The following is a 15,234-nucleotide window of genomic DNA, read 5'->3' as shown; positions in this document are numbered from 1 at the left end:
ATGCCTGTGTAGAGGTTATGTATGGCAGGGTGGCTTTAGAAAGTTGTGCACTGGGCTACCTGGGTTGCTCCATTGGTTAAGTGATTTTTGATTTCAGCTCAGGTCATGATGGAGGGGTCATGGGATCAAGCCCTGCTTAAGATTCTCTCTTTCTCTCCCTCTGCCCCTCTTCCCCCGCTCACTCTCTCTCTTAAAAAAAAAAAAAAAGAAAAAAGAAAAAAAAAGGAAAGGCTTGTACTGTTCTGAGGTGGAATAAAAGCAATCTCAACCCCTTTTCAGGCATCCCTTTTACAAAGCAGAGTCCAAATCACTTTGTAAATTCTCTTGTGTGCCTGTTCCATCCTTGTTGATTCAGGTAAGGCTGTCCCTTTTGACACACAAGGGAGGAACTAGTTGGAGAATCTACCAGATGGTCAGGAGTGATTCAAACTACCCGTTCTAGCCAGTCTGGCTAGGAAAACTAATATTTGAAAAGTTATTGTTTGTAATAGTAAGCGAGATGTGGGAAATTCTAGTTACGTTTTACATCTTGCAGATGGCACTTTAGCCACTGCCAAAGACAGAAGCCATAGGCATACGATGGCTCACGTAGTACGTTTTTTTCTGTTCCTGACCTGTTCCTCCTTGTTGTGTGAAGCTGGAAGGTTCACGTGTTTACTCTAGAGCTCCTAAAGTTGAGAATGCTGTGCATTTATAGATCATAAATGCTTTATTGAAAAGTTACTAGCTTTTGCTTTGCAAATCACCCAGGCTTGGAGTAGAAAGGTACTTCAATATAGTTCAAAACTAGTGATAAAGATCCTTCCCACGAACAGGACTGCTGCTAGCCTGTACAGATCATTTCACCTAGAAATCGGAAAAAGGTGTCCCAAGATACAATCCTACCAAGGCACATACCATGACAAGCTGAGCACAGGTTAGGTTTCAGCTTCCACTAACCCCCCTCCTTCAAGTGTGTGCCTTGTGCAGTGCACAAACTGTACAACGTGGTGGCCCTACCTTTATATAAATGGTGTATATTAATATAAACCAGGGATAAAATATTACCAGAAGTCTTATTCAAAACAGTATTATTTTTAATACTTTCACCTATAGAGAGGTAATTAATGAAATATAGCCTAGATTATAGCAGATTAGATAAAAATACATAGTTCTACTATCGTCTAGAAAAATGATTGCGGCACAGGCAAATCAAATGGAGAAAGTGAATAAGCAGATCTGAGATCACCTGAAAATGGTTAGTTCCTTGTATAGACTCAGTACAACCTATGTTTATTAAATAATTGCTATTAGAACAGACATTTGCACCAAAATGAAACCAGGAACCTTTACATTAGCTTGAACAGTTTATCTGTTGGTCACATTAATGACTCAGAAATATTACAAGTATGGAAATGCTGGACAGTAAACAATGGCTGATCAGTACATTAAACAGAAATTGGCAATACCTATTAAAATAGACTCACTTGTTAATTGCTATTAAATAATTTAGCTCTAAAAAGAAAAGGCAAAAAGAAACAAGGACTAATTGTGGAAAGAACTTTGAACTTTTTCTTTTAGAAAGAAAAAAAAAAAAGAAGTACCCATGACTATGCACGTAGCATCGTTGGATATTACAGTATGGAATGGAATTTCCTTCATAAAGAAAACAAAATCACGTAATTTTTTCCCCAAAGGTTTAGGCACTTTGCAGCAGGCTGTTGACAATCTAGTAAAACTGATATGAAGAAATGGTGTTATAGTGTCAATATTTAAACACAAATGCTATTACTACATTCAACAAAGAAGTGAGAGAGGTCTTAAGTGCAGAACATATTTTCCTGCTGACAAATACACCAGTCATCTTGCAGAGAAGTGTGGAGGGAAGTACTGTACTTCCGTTATGGAGTTCGTTTGCTGAAGGCCTAGAGAAGAGGGCAAAATCCCAGAACCAGATCGTGAATATTCGAGGCATTGCAGGCCACACACCTCTCTGTTGCTTATTCTTTTTCTTTTTGTATGTTTAAATAACACCGTTAAAATGTAAAAATCATTCTTACCTTGCAGGCCATACAACCGCAGACTGGATGGGTCTGTGGGCTATAGTTTGCCAATCCCTGGTCTAGAGCAAAATGGTCTCATAAAACATTTTGTTTTAGGTGCAGATGATCTCAGGATGACTATCTGCAGTGAACCATATTTATGTGCTTAAAGATTTGTCTAATAAATGTGCTCTGCTGCAACCTTAGTTACTTGGGCCAACTCAATGCAAAAGCGATGTTCTGCAGATCTGACTTTACCAGAAGTCTCAAATAAAGCTTCTTCTATGATAATTTTGTGAATATTCAAATTACCAGTGACGAAATCTAGTTCAAGTATCAACGTTGCACTCTAAAGCAATGAAGCAGGTCTTGTTGAGAAGGGTTGAAAAGGAACCGTGAGCGAAGCGTGACCTGTGATTGGTGCTAGAATACCAATAGCTGCTGGCTGGGCTAAATAGAGGGGGGCGATTTTAGGCCACCTGCAGACCGGTGGTTGAATTTTTTGAGTTTTTAGGGTTTTGTAGTAGGAAATATTCTCGTGATCATTTTCTGCCAATCAAAACAAGCAGTCATTTGCTGGATTTAATGATAAATGAAGGCCTTGTGAAATAACATTCACATTTAATGTGAATGAATTCATTACTGTGAAATAATTCAATTCACTATTTACAGTGAATTAAAAATGGGGTCGGTATTGCAAATGGCCAAGTGGTGCGTCTACAACGGCAGAAATCCTGTAGCTAACAATACTGCTTCATTTCCTCAGTGATCGGTCTTCTTAGCAGCTCTGATCGCCTGCCAGGGAAAGAATTGTTGCTTGATGAGACTGGCTATCCCTCACAGTTTCCACTTTCCCCTCAAGGGTGTCAAGGGTTTAGTATCTAACGTCAAAGTTTGTGCTCCCAAGCCAGAGTTGTGTCTTCAGTTTGAATTCAAGTGAAGCAGTTGTCTGCTTCTGAGTTTAGATCCTAAAACGTTAAGTACAAAACATAAGTTTATCTACCTTTGACTTATTTTTACGGAAAGACCAAAGATGTTTTGGACCTGTTAATAAACATGTTCTTTCACCACATTAAGAAACTGTACCATAGAGTGTCACCTGGGTGGCTCAGTTGGTTGAGCATCCGACTCTTGATTTCATGATCTCACAGTTCATGGGCTCGAGCCCCATGTCAGGCTCTGTGCTGACAGTGCAGAGCCTGCTTGGGATTCTCTCTCTCCCTCTCTCTGCCCCTTTCCTGCTCTCACTCTCAAAATAAATAAAATAAAAACTTAAAAAAAAAATAAATTGTATTATAAAGAAGCAGCTACCTCTGGAAGTTGAAGTGGTACATTCATAAATGTGCTAATTTACAGAATGCTGATATGTGGTAGTTCACAACTGTCAACTTCCTCATTTTCACTGGAAATTAAGGTTATTAGGGGCTAAGAATGCTAATCAATATATGTAAGTGAGAGTACTAGAAACAATAAAGAAGGGACGCATCTCGAAAGGCCTGAAAGGTATGAAAGATGTGTTTTGTTAAGAAAAAAAGGAAAGCAATTTTATCCTACAGTAGTTGCACAGAGGTTGTAAAAAGGCTGTTCCAGAATGAGGAAGGAAGAGGAAAGGACAAAATCCCGCATGGGCATAGAAAGCTGTAAAGGGTCTACAGAAGGGGGCAGGAGTGGAGGAGAGAAAAAGAAAAAAAAAAGAGGGGAATATCTTATTCATGTGGGTAAACTGGCTGATTGAATGCATTTATTTTTAATTTTTTTTTTTTTTTTTAAGAAATGAGCCCAATAGTATATGAATGCAAAACTAGATGTTGAAATTCCCTCCTAAAAGTAAAAAGTTTCTTGGATTGTTGGAAATTTGTCAACGTCCTAGCTGTCCATGTCTTGGTAGAAAGCGATTAGTCACACCTCCAGTTATCTAAAGTGAATGTTACAGGGACAGCTACATTTCCTTGTCAACTACATTATAAAGAACTCTTTATCAAATCTTTAACCATGGCCATTTAAAGCCTTTTGTCACTCACAGATATTGTTTTACAAAAAAAGACTGTCTCACGGACCCATGGTAGAGACTACAATAGGTACTTGGGGGTACAGGCTTCTGATGTCATTGTTTAGGTAATTTTAAGATCATATCCCTGGACAAATGGTTTCTAGAACAAATAGAAAAGCTTGTGGATTCATAAAACTGCTAATCCCAAATCAAGAAACACCTGAAGTTAGCACGTGAGACTGAGTACACTGATAAAGAATGATTATGATTTCTTCTGTGACCTTTGCTTAGAATATTGCTGGTTCTTTAATGTTTTTCATTTTTTTTTGGTTTCAGAAACCCTTTCTGTTAAATGAGCTATATAACACACAGCAGTTCAGTCGATTATGTCTTTGTAAACAAAAACAAACATTTATCTTTTCTCCCTGCCTCATCCATCCAGAGTTTGGAAACTCTTACTGAATGTTATTTTCATGGCAGTATTTGAATGTTCAGTAAGAATTTGTTCTCTTTATAACGAGACAATTTGAAACACTGGTTATATTAGGCTTTGACTGGAATGTTATATTTGAGAATGGTGTGCTTAGAATCAGAGATGACCAGTTTTAAGAACTAAGGTGGACTTTAAGGAGCCAGAGCTTATAAAGCCTTCCTGGACAACCTGCCTGGCTTACAGGATTCCCAGCCTTCCAGGTGAGTAAGGAAGGATACTTCCTGGCAGGCCCAGAAATTTAGGATATTTTGGGGATCTTGAGAAGGAATTCACCCAAATCTGTAGTGAAGTCTGATGGTGAGTTCTCCCAGCCTTGAGGCTTTTATTTTTTTGTTTATTTTATTTTTGAGAGACAGAGCATGAGCAGGGGAGGGGCAGAGAGAGAGGGGGACACAACCCGAAGCAGGCTCCAGGCTCTGAGCTGTTAGCACCAAGCCTGACGCAGGGCTCGAACCCACGAACTGTGAGACAACCTGAACTGAAGACTGTGAGATAACCTGAGCCAGGCACCCCTAGCTTTGAGGCTTTTAAAAGTCCAATCTGAGATCCCTAATAAAAGTTCCAGCCAAACAAACTTAAAAAGGACTATGACGTCAATTACTACTCTTGCTACACTTACAACCAGGTCAAATTTGATAAGACTAGACTTGCTACAAACAAAAACAGTCTTACCTTGATTATCTTTGATGAAAATGGGGGTAATTTTAGGTTTCAATGGAAAACTATAACCCACCATTGTGGATTATCAGATTCTAGTCCTGTTCATTCTCTTTGAGCTATTTTCACCTCTTTGTAAGCTGGATCATGCCACCTTGTGTATTTTGTCAGTAAATAACTTTTCCAATTTTCTTCCACCCTCCTGATTCGGCACCGATAGGTGCCCATTTCCTTAAGCCCTGCAAGCTGAAGGGAACTTCAAAGGATTTATCACAACGGTTTGGGCCACTCAGGAAGTTCACCAGAACACGGTCGTCTGAGCTCCAGGAAATACCCATGACTGTGAGACTGCCACTACCATTCTGACTCTGCCTTTTAAAGACACTTCAAGACCAGTGTTTAGAAATCATTTTGACTGCCTGTCCTCTGCACTCAAACTGAGTTTATAATCTGCTCCAACTACTAATTTTTGTTTTCCCTTTTCTTTCTCCATGAATCTATGCCTTCTTTCCCTTTGCACATCTCCTACCTCCCAACTTCTAACCTGAATCTTCTCTCCACAGCCACCATCTCAGCTTCTGGTCCTTGAAACATCTTGGGAAGTCTTAGGGGAAATAAAGGAAGTCTTAGATGGGGGGGGGGGGGGGGACATACCACTGTGGCATAACAATTATTTTGTGTTAACGGCATTTGAGAATCAACAGATATAGGAAGAGGCTTTTTTCCCTGAACTCCCTTTTTATCTGCCTAAAAGCAGAACCTCCCCCAAAGAACTCAACTGTTGTAGTTTTGACTCTGGCATCACAAATGAGCAGACATTGTCACAAAACTATCCAATCTCCCATCTATTCTCCTAAGGGCCCATTTATCCATTCTGAACATCATTTGTTTTCCCCTCAGTGCCCTCTCTTTCCCTCCCCTCCCCTTATTAAGACGGTGTATATAAGCCCCAAATCCTGCCTCCGGCCCCACCTTTCTCTGAATGCTCTGTGTCATGTGAATAAAAATCTACATTTTCTCTTGCTCATCTCTCATTTGTCAGTTTAATTCACAGGCCCTCAACTACTGAATCTAAGAGGGTAAAGGAGAGATTTTTCCTCCCCAACAGGAGACATTGTTAAGTCCAGCAGCATGCTCACAGGAACCCCAGCAAAACTGGCAATTTCTCATCTAGCAACTACAATTAGACATTTAACAGTTTCCTTATTCTTGAAGTGCAACAGTTTAAAAAACAGCATCGAAGTTTTCCATTCAGATGGGCCATGACTATTTTTTTTTCATTTTATAGCCCTCGCTACAAAGGCGTTTAACTACTTTTAGCCAAATTTTAGTCATTATTTTCAAATGTTTACAGCACAGTAAGCTGTAATTTTAGACACTGAAAAACAAGACAAACTCATGCAATCAAACTAATTACATTATGGCACCGATAAGAGGCAAAATGTAAAACAGAGGTAGATCTGCAAATTGCCATACAGTTTGCAAGTTCCAATTATAACTGACTCTCTTTGAAACATCAGTTTTATATAAATATTTATCCAGTAGCACATCATAAACCACAGGGTTATAATAATTTCTTTTGCCATGTAAACGTGCAACTGAGAGTTAAAACTATTAAACTTTGCAACACATGATTCTTTTTTTTTTCAAGAGCAAAGTAATATGGAACCCATATGACTCATAAGAAAACCTTAAAACTAAATTATTACACTTTAAGCGGCACTGGCTAAATTCTGAAGGAGTAGGCATTAAAATAGAACTTAGTTTTGGAGCGCCTGGTTGGCTCAGTCAGTAGAGCATGTGACTCTTGATCTTGGGGTTGTATGTTTGAGCCTCATGTTGGGTGTAGAGATTATTAAAAATCAAATCTTAAATAGAATATAGTTTTTTGGGTTTTTTTTTTTTGGCATTTAAAGGTTTTCATGCAAAGTTTTTGGTCTCTTGATTTTGACTCTGACCTCTTTATCTTTACTATTGATGGGGGAGCACGAGGCAAGCTGAGGGCAAAATACAGGCTGGCACACCACCCCCCTCCCCCGACCAGGTGGAATGTGTGATAGTCCTCGGATACTCCTGGCTACCCAAGAACAAAGGAAAGGGGTTTAAATGCTTGCCATGGTAAATGAAGGCAAATGAAAAATTAAATTCCCTTACTGCCTACAGCCCACTGACAAGTCCTTGAGACCAGCAGAGTGACCTCCCTCTAACTCAGCTACCTCAAGGATGACACTTTGCTGGGGGCAAAAGAGAACCTTGGCTTAATATTATCCCAACCTCGAGGATCCTATAAGTCAACTTCCTTTATCTCAACTCTCCCAAGATATACGCTGGAGATCATACTCCAAGTTTATGGGCCTTCGATATACATTTAAAGGGTCTCATGACTGAGGGTTTATTAAGTGGTAATAAGTGGCATTTCCCTAGCAACAGCTAGCCCCTCAAGATCCTGGAAACCTTGCTTCCAAAATTCCGTAGAGGCTTACTTTATCCCTGACCCCCTCCCAACCTGAGGGTATGTAATGAGTTACCTATTATGACCCCATGAAGCTCTTCCTGCCCATGGGTCCTGTCCCCTTGTTTTAATAAAATCACCTTTGCACCAAAGGCATCTTCAAGAATTCTTTCTTGTCGGCTCTAGACTACCCCACCATCACCCCAAAACTTCATCAGTATAACATTCTTAGTGTAAGGAAAGGCTAGTTTAATGGTCCTGGAAACTGTGCATTTAGGGTAAACCATAATATTTTATCTGATTCTACTAAACCAAATACACTACTTGAGGTTCTCATTTGTAAATTAATCAAAAACAAATGTTTGTCATCAATTTATCCCCAATCATCAATTTATACAATATCGCAAAGATAAAAGAGATCACTTCAGGTGTTGGCAATGTTTCATGAAAGCACCACAGTGGGGAGGGGTGGGTGGAGTGACCAACCAGATTAGGACAACCACCTTTCATTTAGTTTTTCCTTGAAAAAAAGTCAAATTGCTTTCAATTTTCTGGAGTGAAAATGGCAGGATATTAAGATACACAGGCCAACTGCTGCTTTCATATCCTCATAAGATACTAGTATTTTCTAAAATGTAATTTGCTACAGGGCTCACAGAGGAGCACCTTTCACATCAGATATGTTTGCTCAGCAGGAAATCGGTTTTTGTATACTCTAGTTCAGGAAGTCTGCCAAGGAAGTAAAGGGAACCCAACCCTACAATGCCTACCTGGAATCCTAGAAGGGAAAAATAAAGCCATTCAAATAAAGTTGATTTAGCAATACCCTGAAGGTCAGCAGTATTTCCATAATACTTGCTATGGCACAGAAAAGAGGTCTTGAGTGTGCTAATACTTAGGCTGCTAGAAAGAGAGCCGTATGTGAGGCACAGGCTAACTTGGGAGAGTTAGAGCCTGGATTCAGTCTCTGCTTTCTGCTCAACACTTCTAAAATGCTTTCTGCTTCCATGCCAGCTGTTTTCACAGCAGAAACAAGGGTCTCTGAACAAGTGGCCACAGCATTACAAGTCACCCAGTGGTGCCCGTGCTTCTCCATGGAGGTGCTGGACAACTTCATTCAGCAAGTGACTACAGGGGGTGGTGGCTGAAGTGTTCGTTCAGCAAACTGCTGGAAAGGGCTTCGGTATCAGTGGGGGCTCTCCACACCTTGTCTGTGATATGCACAGCCTCAGTCTCCCTGCGCCTGGCTGCGCTATCAAGAAGGCTGTGCCTTTGTTGCCATACATAGGTTCTTTACACAGAAGTGTAGCTTGAGTGAAAAGTACAAAAGACAATGGTGTGAAACAAATGAACCTATTTGAAAAATGTAAGATGGCTGATAGCCTAGGTAGCTGCACATGAAATGTAGCCAGAAGTCAGAATCTTATGGCGAAAGAACAGTCTTACGGGCTGTGTATTAGAACTGCTTAGTTTTAGGTTTTCTTAAGGCACAACCAAAGTTCTTTAGATTTATTTTGGCAAGTGCTTTTCTTGCTGGAGGATCATAAAAGTAGGCAGAAGTTTATGCCTAATGGTGTGTTGGCATGCTTTGGTAAGGAAAATAGTGCTTGGACTAAAACTAAGGCCAGAAGGTGAAGAAGAACAACAAAATCCGTACTGGTTTTAAATTTGTACAAAGGCGACTTACTGGATACTGGAAAAATGACAGGAGTGTTTTTATACCTTTGCAGAAGAAAAAAATTATTTTCCTTTTGAAGCTGTAGCTTCAGGATTTAATCTGGGTCAATGTCACCACGCGGTAAAAACAATCTGGGTTTTATAATAAAGTCGCAAAAATGCCAAGTGGTACAGAGCTACCAATACGGTGATACCTCAGGCAAAGGGGTCAAATAAGGTTTTACTCCAGATTGGTGTTATGTTTGTGAAATGTAATTCAATTTGCTATACATTTGAACCCAAATCAGAACTAGCTGCTTTGTGATGATATTTCACTGCCATTTTTTAGTATTTTAATTTTGGGGAGTTCGTTCAAGTAAGTGAGAGCCATTCTCAACTCTTGTATCTATTTCCTTCAACAAATGAAGGGGCAGGCATTCTAATAAGCTTTATGTAAATAGGATCCTGATCCTTTTAGCTCTAGTTAACCTGATACATTTCCCTGGGCATAACCAAGGCCCCTCTGAAAACTGGAAAACATGGCATAGTTTAAAAAGAGTGTAACAAACAACATTCACTGGTAACTTCAAACACATTCTGTCAAGAGGGTGGAATATTGGCAGGCCAGACCACCAATCATGTTTGCCTAGCCATAAAACCAGTGACAACTTAAAGATCTGCGAAGATCAAACAAAACAGAGAAACCACCTTTAACTAACAGCCTGGAGGCACAACATCCCACAGGTGTCCTAGTGGTCTTCGCAAACTCTACAAGGTGACCCACTCAACTCTGATTGGCGGTGGCCACACACAGACACCCCAGAACCCACTGCAAATCTGGGGTATGGCAAGTAGGGAACCGAGTGGCCAGTTGGAGCTTGCTTATGACATGCTGACTAGCACAAGGGCAGACCGTGAGGAACTACCAGAATCCCACAGATAGCTCTTTTTCACCTTGGAAAACCATTCATGAGGTTACTACGACAAGAACACAAATCAAGGTTGACACGGCCGGCTCCACAGCTGGCCATCTGGGTATGGGGTTTTGCCAATACTTAGCTGACTGTTTTGATCGTTTAATCAAATATTAAGCAAAGTATAATTTACATGCAACCCTTGTCAAAAAAGGGAAAAAGGTTAAATTTCCTATGATCAGCACAAACTGTTAACCTGTTAAGAAAAGCCTCATTTTTCCAGCATTCAACTATATATACACACGTCATGTCTGTTTCTTTTTAAACATCTTAGGGTGAGGGTGAGGAGGAGAAGGGACAAATGAGATAAAGACGCGAGCTCAACATCCAACAAGACTATTCCTTATTCTCTGTGTGACTGGCAGCATTAGTTAGAAAGTCACTCCTTTGCTGTGATGGTCATGATATATTTGGACGTGTAGATCTTTAAGGATTTCCTTATTCATTTGGCCAGGCCTGTGGTAGATGCTTTTTTTGTTTTCCTGGAATAATTCATCAGTGCTTCCTGAGAGGCTCGAACAGGATCACTGGCCAGATTCCGAAGAGAAACTGTTTGGAAACAAGTTAGGACAAAATGAAAGAAAGTAACTGTTCCATGTTACCCCTGAAAAAAGAACCTATGTGCTAATACTACAGTGCTTCAGTGTTTCATAGGTTTGCTACCAACTGTCCTGAGTAGCCTGAGTTCAGCATATTCTTTTCCCAGTTGCACCAGATCTCAGAAATGATTTTTATTTAACTTATTTAATGGCTGAAGTTTCTACTTTGTCAGGCATGGAGCAGGGCACTGAAATCATCTCAGATCTTTAAAACACTCTGTAATGTAGCTATTAACAGCTCCATTTTATTGTTGAAAAAAACTAAGGCTTAGAGAGAACAGACGTGCCCAAGGTCATAGAGCAGTACGTGGAAGACCTAAGATTCAAGGGCATCTGGTTCCAAAGCCTGTACTCTCTCTACTACCTTTCCACCCACTCGCTTCTCCCATCTCTGTCCCATCCTCCCAATACCCTCCCCTGCCCCAACATGCATGTACGCATGCACACACACTCCTAGGAAGGGAGCATACCTTCACTTTTGGCCTGTATTTCAGGTAAAGAGTTCTTGTATACAAACTGAAAGAAAAGGGGAGGGGGAAAAGCTCTTCAGATTAATTTTTAATTCATGCAAACTGGCTTACTGACAAATTTAACCATAGTGCCTCTGTACATACAAAGAAAAAGCAACATTGGTAGATTCTTTGTTCATTTAGCAACCATTTTTTCGAGCACCTACTCTATGCAGAACACTTGGCAAGATACTAAGGAAGACAGGGAAATGATCACTCTCAGACTGTGACCTCAAGATGTTTGTAGTTTAGCAGGGAGCATTCAGCTCATGCTTGATGATTCATATAATTGCCAGCTTCATCTCTGAAGATATACGGTAGCCAGGATTAAAGGAGAGTATTCTTAGAATATTTTGGAAGTGGTTATATCAGCTCTAAGAGGATTACAATACAGGTATGAAATAATCAGGAAGGTAACAGAAAGCCTTCCTCATAGTAGCCTTTAAAATAAGTAACATCTGGGGGTGCCTGTGTGGCTCAGTCAGTTAAGCATTGGACATCAGCTCAGGTCATGATCTTGCAGTCCATGAGTTCGAGCCCCATGTTGGACTCTGTGCTGTCATTTCAGAGCCTGGAGCCTGCTTCGGATTCTGTGTCTCTCTCTCTCTGTCCCTCCCCAGCTCATGCTCTGTCTCTCGCAAAAATAAATAAACATTAAAAAATTTTTTTGAAATATCTAAAATAAGTAACAGCTGAAAATGAGATTGGACTTTTTTTTTTTAAATTTTAAATTTTTGTAGAGAGAGCATGAGTGGGGAGAGGGTCAAAGGAGGAGAGAGAGAATCTTAAGCAGGTTCCATGCTCAGTGTGGAGCCCAATGCGGAACTTAATCCCACAACCCTGGGATCATGACCTGCGCCGAAATCAAGAGTGGTTGTGCTCAACGGACTGAGCCACCCCGGTGCCCCAAGAAGTTTGGATATTTAAGCCTCAGTTATGGAAATTTTGATTCTATGGCTATGTCATTGAATGAAGCATGCAAATAATATTTCAGAGGGATGATTTGAGAATGTAATAATATAACACATGTGCCCTTTAAGACTACTGTACACGTGTTTATTTCAAAGAGTTGACACAGTGAAGTAAAAATATCTGAGCTCAAATCATTGCTCCATCACTTTATAACTGTGTAACAATGTTGAGCCACGTTATTTACTTGCTGTATACAGTCTTGGGGCACCTGGGTGGCTCAGCTGGTCAAGTGTCTGACTTCGGCTCAGGTGATGATCTCATGGCTCCGTGAGTTCGAGCCCCGCGTCGGGCTCTGTGCTGACAGCTCAGAGCCTGGAGCCTGCTTCGGATTCTGTGTCTCCCTCTCTCCCTCTCTCCCCTTCCTCTGCCTGTGTGCGCTCTCTCTCTCTCTCTCTCAAAAATAAATATCCAAACTTATTTTTAGTTATTTAGGATGAAATATGTCTAAAACATATTCTATCTTCCCTGCCTCTTTAAAAAAAAAAAAATCAAAGTAGGGATGCCTGGGTGGCTCAGTTGGTTAAACATCCAACTCTTGATTTCGGCTCAGGTCATGATCTCTTGGTTTGTGAGTTCGAGCTCCGCATTTGGCTCTACACTGACAGCATGGAGCCTGCTTAAAATTCTTTCTCTCTCCCTCTCTCTGCCCCTGCCCTCCCCTGCTCTCTCTCTCTCTCTCAAAATAAATAAATAAACGTAAAAAAAAGTCAAAGTAAAACATTTTAACATTAATGTAAAACAAAACAAAAAAAAAGTCAAAACCTGCCACCAAATACAGTCAAAATGCTTACTTTTTTTCTGTATTTACTTTAACCTTTGTCCCCACACAAATTAACTTTTACACAGGGTTAATAATTACCTATATATGATTTTAGTTTGTTTCACTTAAAAATCCAAGTAATCCTAATATCTTTCTATGTTGCTATAGAATTTTCATATTTATAATTAAAAAAAAATTTTTTAATGTTTATTTATTTATTTATTTATTTTTTAATTTTTATTATTATTATTTTTTTTTAACGTTTATTTATTTTTGAGACAGAGAGAGACAGAGCATGAACGGGGGAGGGTCAGAGAGAGAGAGAGAGAGACAGAATCCGAAACAGGCTCCAGGCTCTGAGCTGTCAGCACAGAGCCCAACGTGGGGCTCAAACTCACGGGCTGTGAGATCATGACCTGAGCCGAAGTCGGCCGCTTAACCAACTGAGCCACCCAGGCGCCCCTCATATTTATAATTTTAAATAGATGAATAAAAGATATACTATAATTTACTTTAAAATTCTACCTTATTGGATAGTGTGTTTTATTTTTCTTCTACTATTATTGTTGCTTTGCTAATTAAGTAACACTGTGATAAACATATTTGGGTTTACACACACATTTTCATTTTTCTGGGTTATTTCTTTAGGATAAGTTCTAAGGAATAGAATACCTGGGATAAAAAATATAATACAAATATTTTATTTTCACAAACACATACAGTGTTGAATTCCTTTCCAAATGGGTTACATCAGTTTACACTGACAAGTAATACATGATCATGCCATTTCACTGCAACTAAAGAATACAGAAGGGAATTTCAAAATACTATAGAGCTCACTTAATAGATATAAAAAATATCTTAATTGTTGGGGTGCCCGGGTGGCTCAGTCGGTTAAGCGTCCGACTTCAGCTCAGGTCATGATCTCACGGGTCATGAGTTTGAGCCCTGCGCTGGGGTCTGTGCTGACAGCTCAGAGTCTGGAGCCTATTTTGGATTCTGTGTCTCCCTCTCTCTCTGCCCCTCCCCTGCTCACGTTCTGTCTGTCTCTTTCGTCTCTTTCTCTCTCAAATATACAATAAACATTATATATATATATATATATACACACACACACACACACACATATATATATACACACACATATATGCATATATATGTATATATATATCATTGCTTTATTTTTAAATTATTATTTTTTCTTTTAAAAAACTTTTTAATGTTTATTTATTTTTGAGAGAGACTGTGCACAAGGTGGGGGGGGGGGGAGGAGCAGAGAGAGAGGGAGACACAGAATCCTAAGCAGGCTCCGGGCTCTGAGCTGTCGGCATAGAGCCTGATGTGGGGCTCGAACTCACGATCTGTGAGATCATGACCTGAGCTGAAGTCGGATGCTTAACCAACAGAGCCACCTGGGCACCACTAAATGATTGTTTTAAAAAGGTAATACAATCATTTGGTGAAAAATCTGAACAGTACTAAAGAGTAAACAGGAAAAAGAGGGTCTGTCTCCTAGCTGTGACCTGCAGCCCAGAGATAACTGCTGGTACCTACTGGTTAACATACCCTTACAAAGACAGTAAGCATTTATAAGCATATATGTATATTTAGTCCATATATGTATTTTTATTCACAAAAATGGATAACCTACTGTTTTAGAAGGCATTTTTTTGATTACCAGTTAGATGATCAGTTTTCTCTTGGCTTATTTATACTACAAATATCTCAAAACAAAACAAAACCATGATCTGGAGGCCTTCCTCTTTTTTAATTTTTTAAATTTAAAAATAGCTTCAAACATCTAGGAAAGTTGCAAGATTGGTCTGAAGAATTCCTGTATCCCCTTCTCCCAGATGACCCAATTGCTATCATTTAACCACATTTGTTTTACACACACACACAAATGCACCTATGATCAAGTGTATAAACATATCCTATAGAGTCACTGTATGACATGATGCCCATCACCTAAATATTCTAATGTGTACACCATAAAACAAGGACGGTCTCCTAAATTACAATACAACCCTTCCAGTCAGGAAATTAACATTAATACAAGGCTAACATCCAACTCAAGAATTCATTCCAATTTTGCTGATTGTCCCAATAATTTCTTTCTTCCTTTCTGATCCAGGTTGCTATACACAAACA

At 39.7% G+C, this 15,234-nt stretch overlaps 1 protein-coding gene across 2 annotated transcripts in view; it reads right to left on the bottom strand.

Moving 5' to 3' along the window:
- Positions 1-3,719: 3,719 nt before the first annotated feature.
- Positions 3,720-15,234, bottom strand: part of ACER3 (alkaline ceramidase 3) — a 184,772-nt gene continuing 173,257 nt past the window's right edge. For both annotated transcript variants that reach the window (XM_019449899.2, XM_019449901.2), the window contains 2 exons: positions 11,313-11,358; positions 3,720-10,792 (listed from right to left, as the gene is read on the bottom strand). In XM_019449899.2, the coding sequence (XP_019305444.1) occupies positions 10,739-10,792; positions 11,313-11,358 (100 nt within the window). In that variant the 3' untranslated portion in view covers positions 3,720-10,738. The remainder of the gene's footprint in view (positions 10,793-11,312; positions 11,359-15,234) is intronic.

Source organism: Panthera pardus, unplaced genomic scaffold (assembly GCF_024362965.1).
Source record: "Panthera pardus isolate Hobbes unplaced genomic scaffold, ASM2436296v1 HiC_scaffold_12, whole genome shotgun sequence".
Taxonomy (NCBI): Eukaryota; Metazoa; Chordata; class Mammalia; order Carnivora; family Felidae; genus Panthera; species Panthera pardus.
This window is presented reverse-complemented; position numbering and strand designations above follow the sequence as displayed.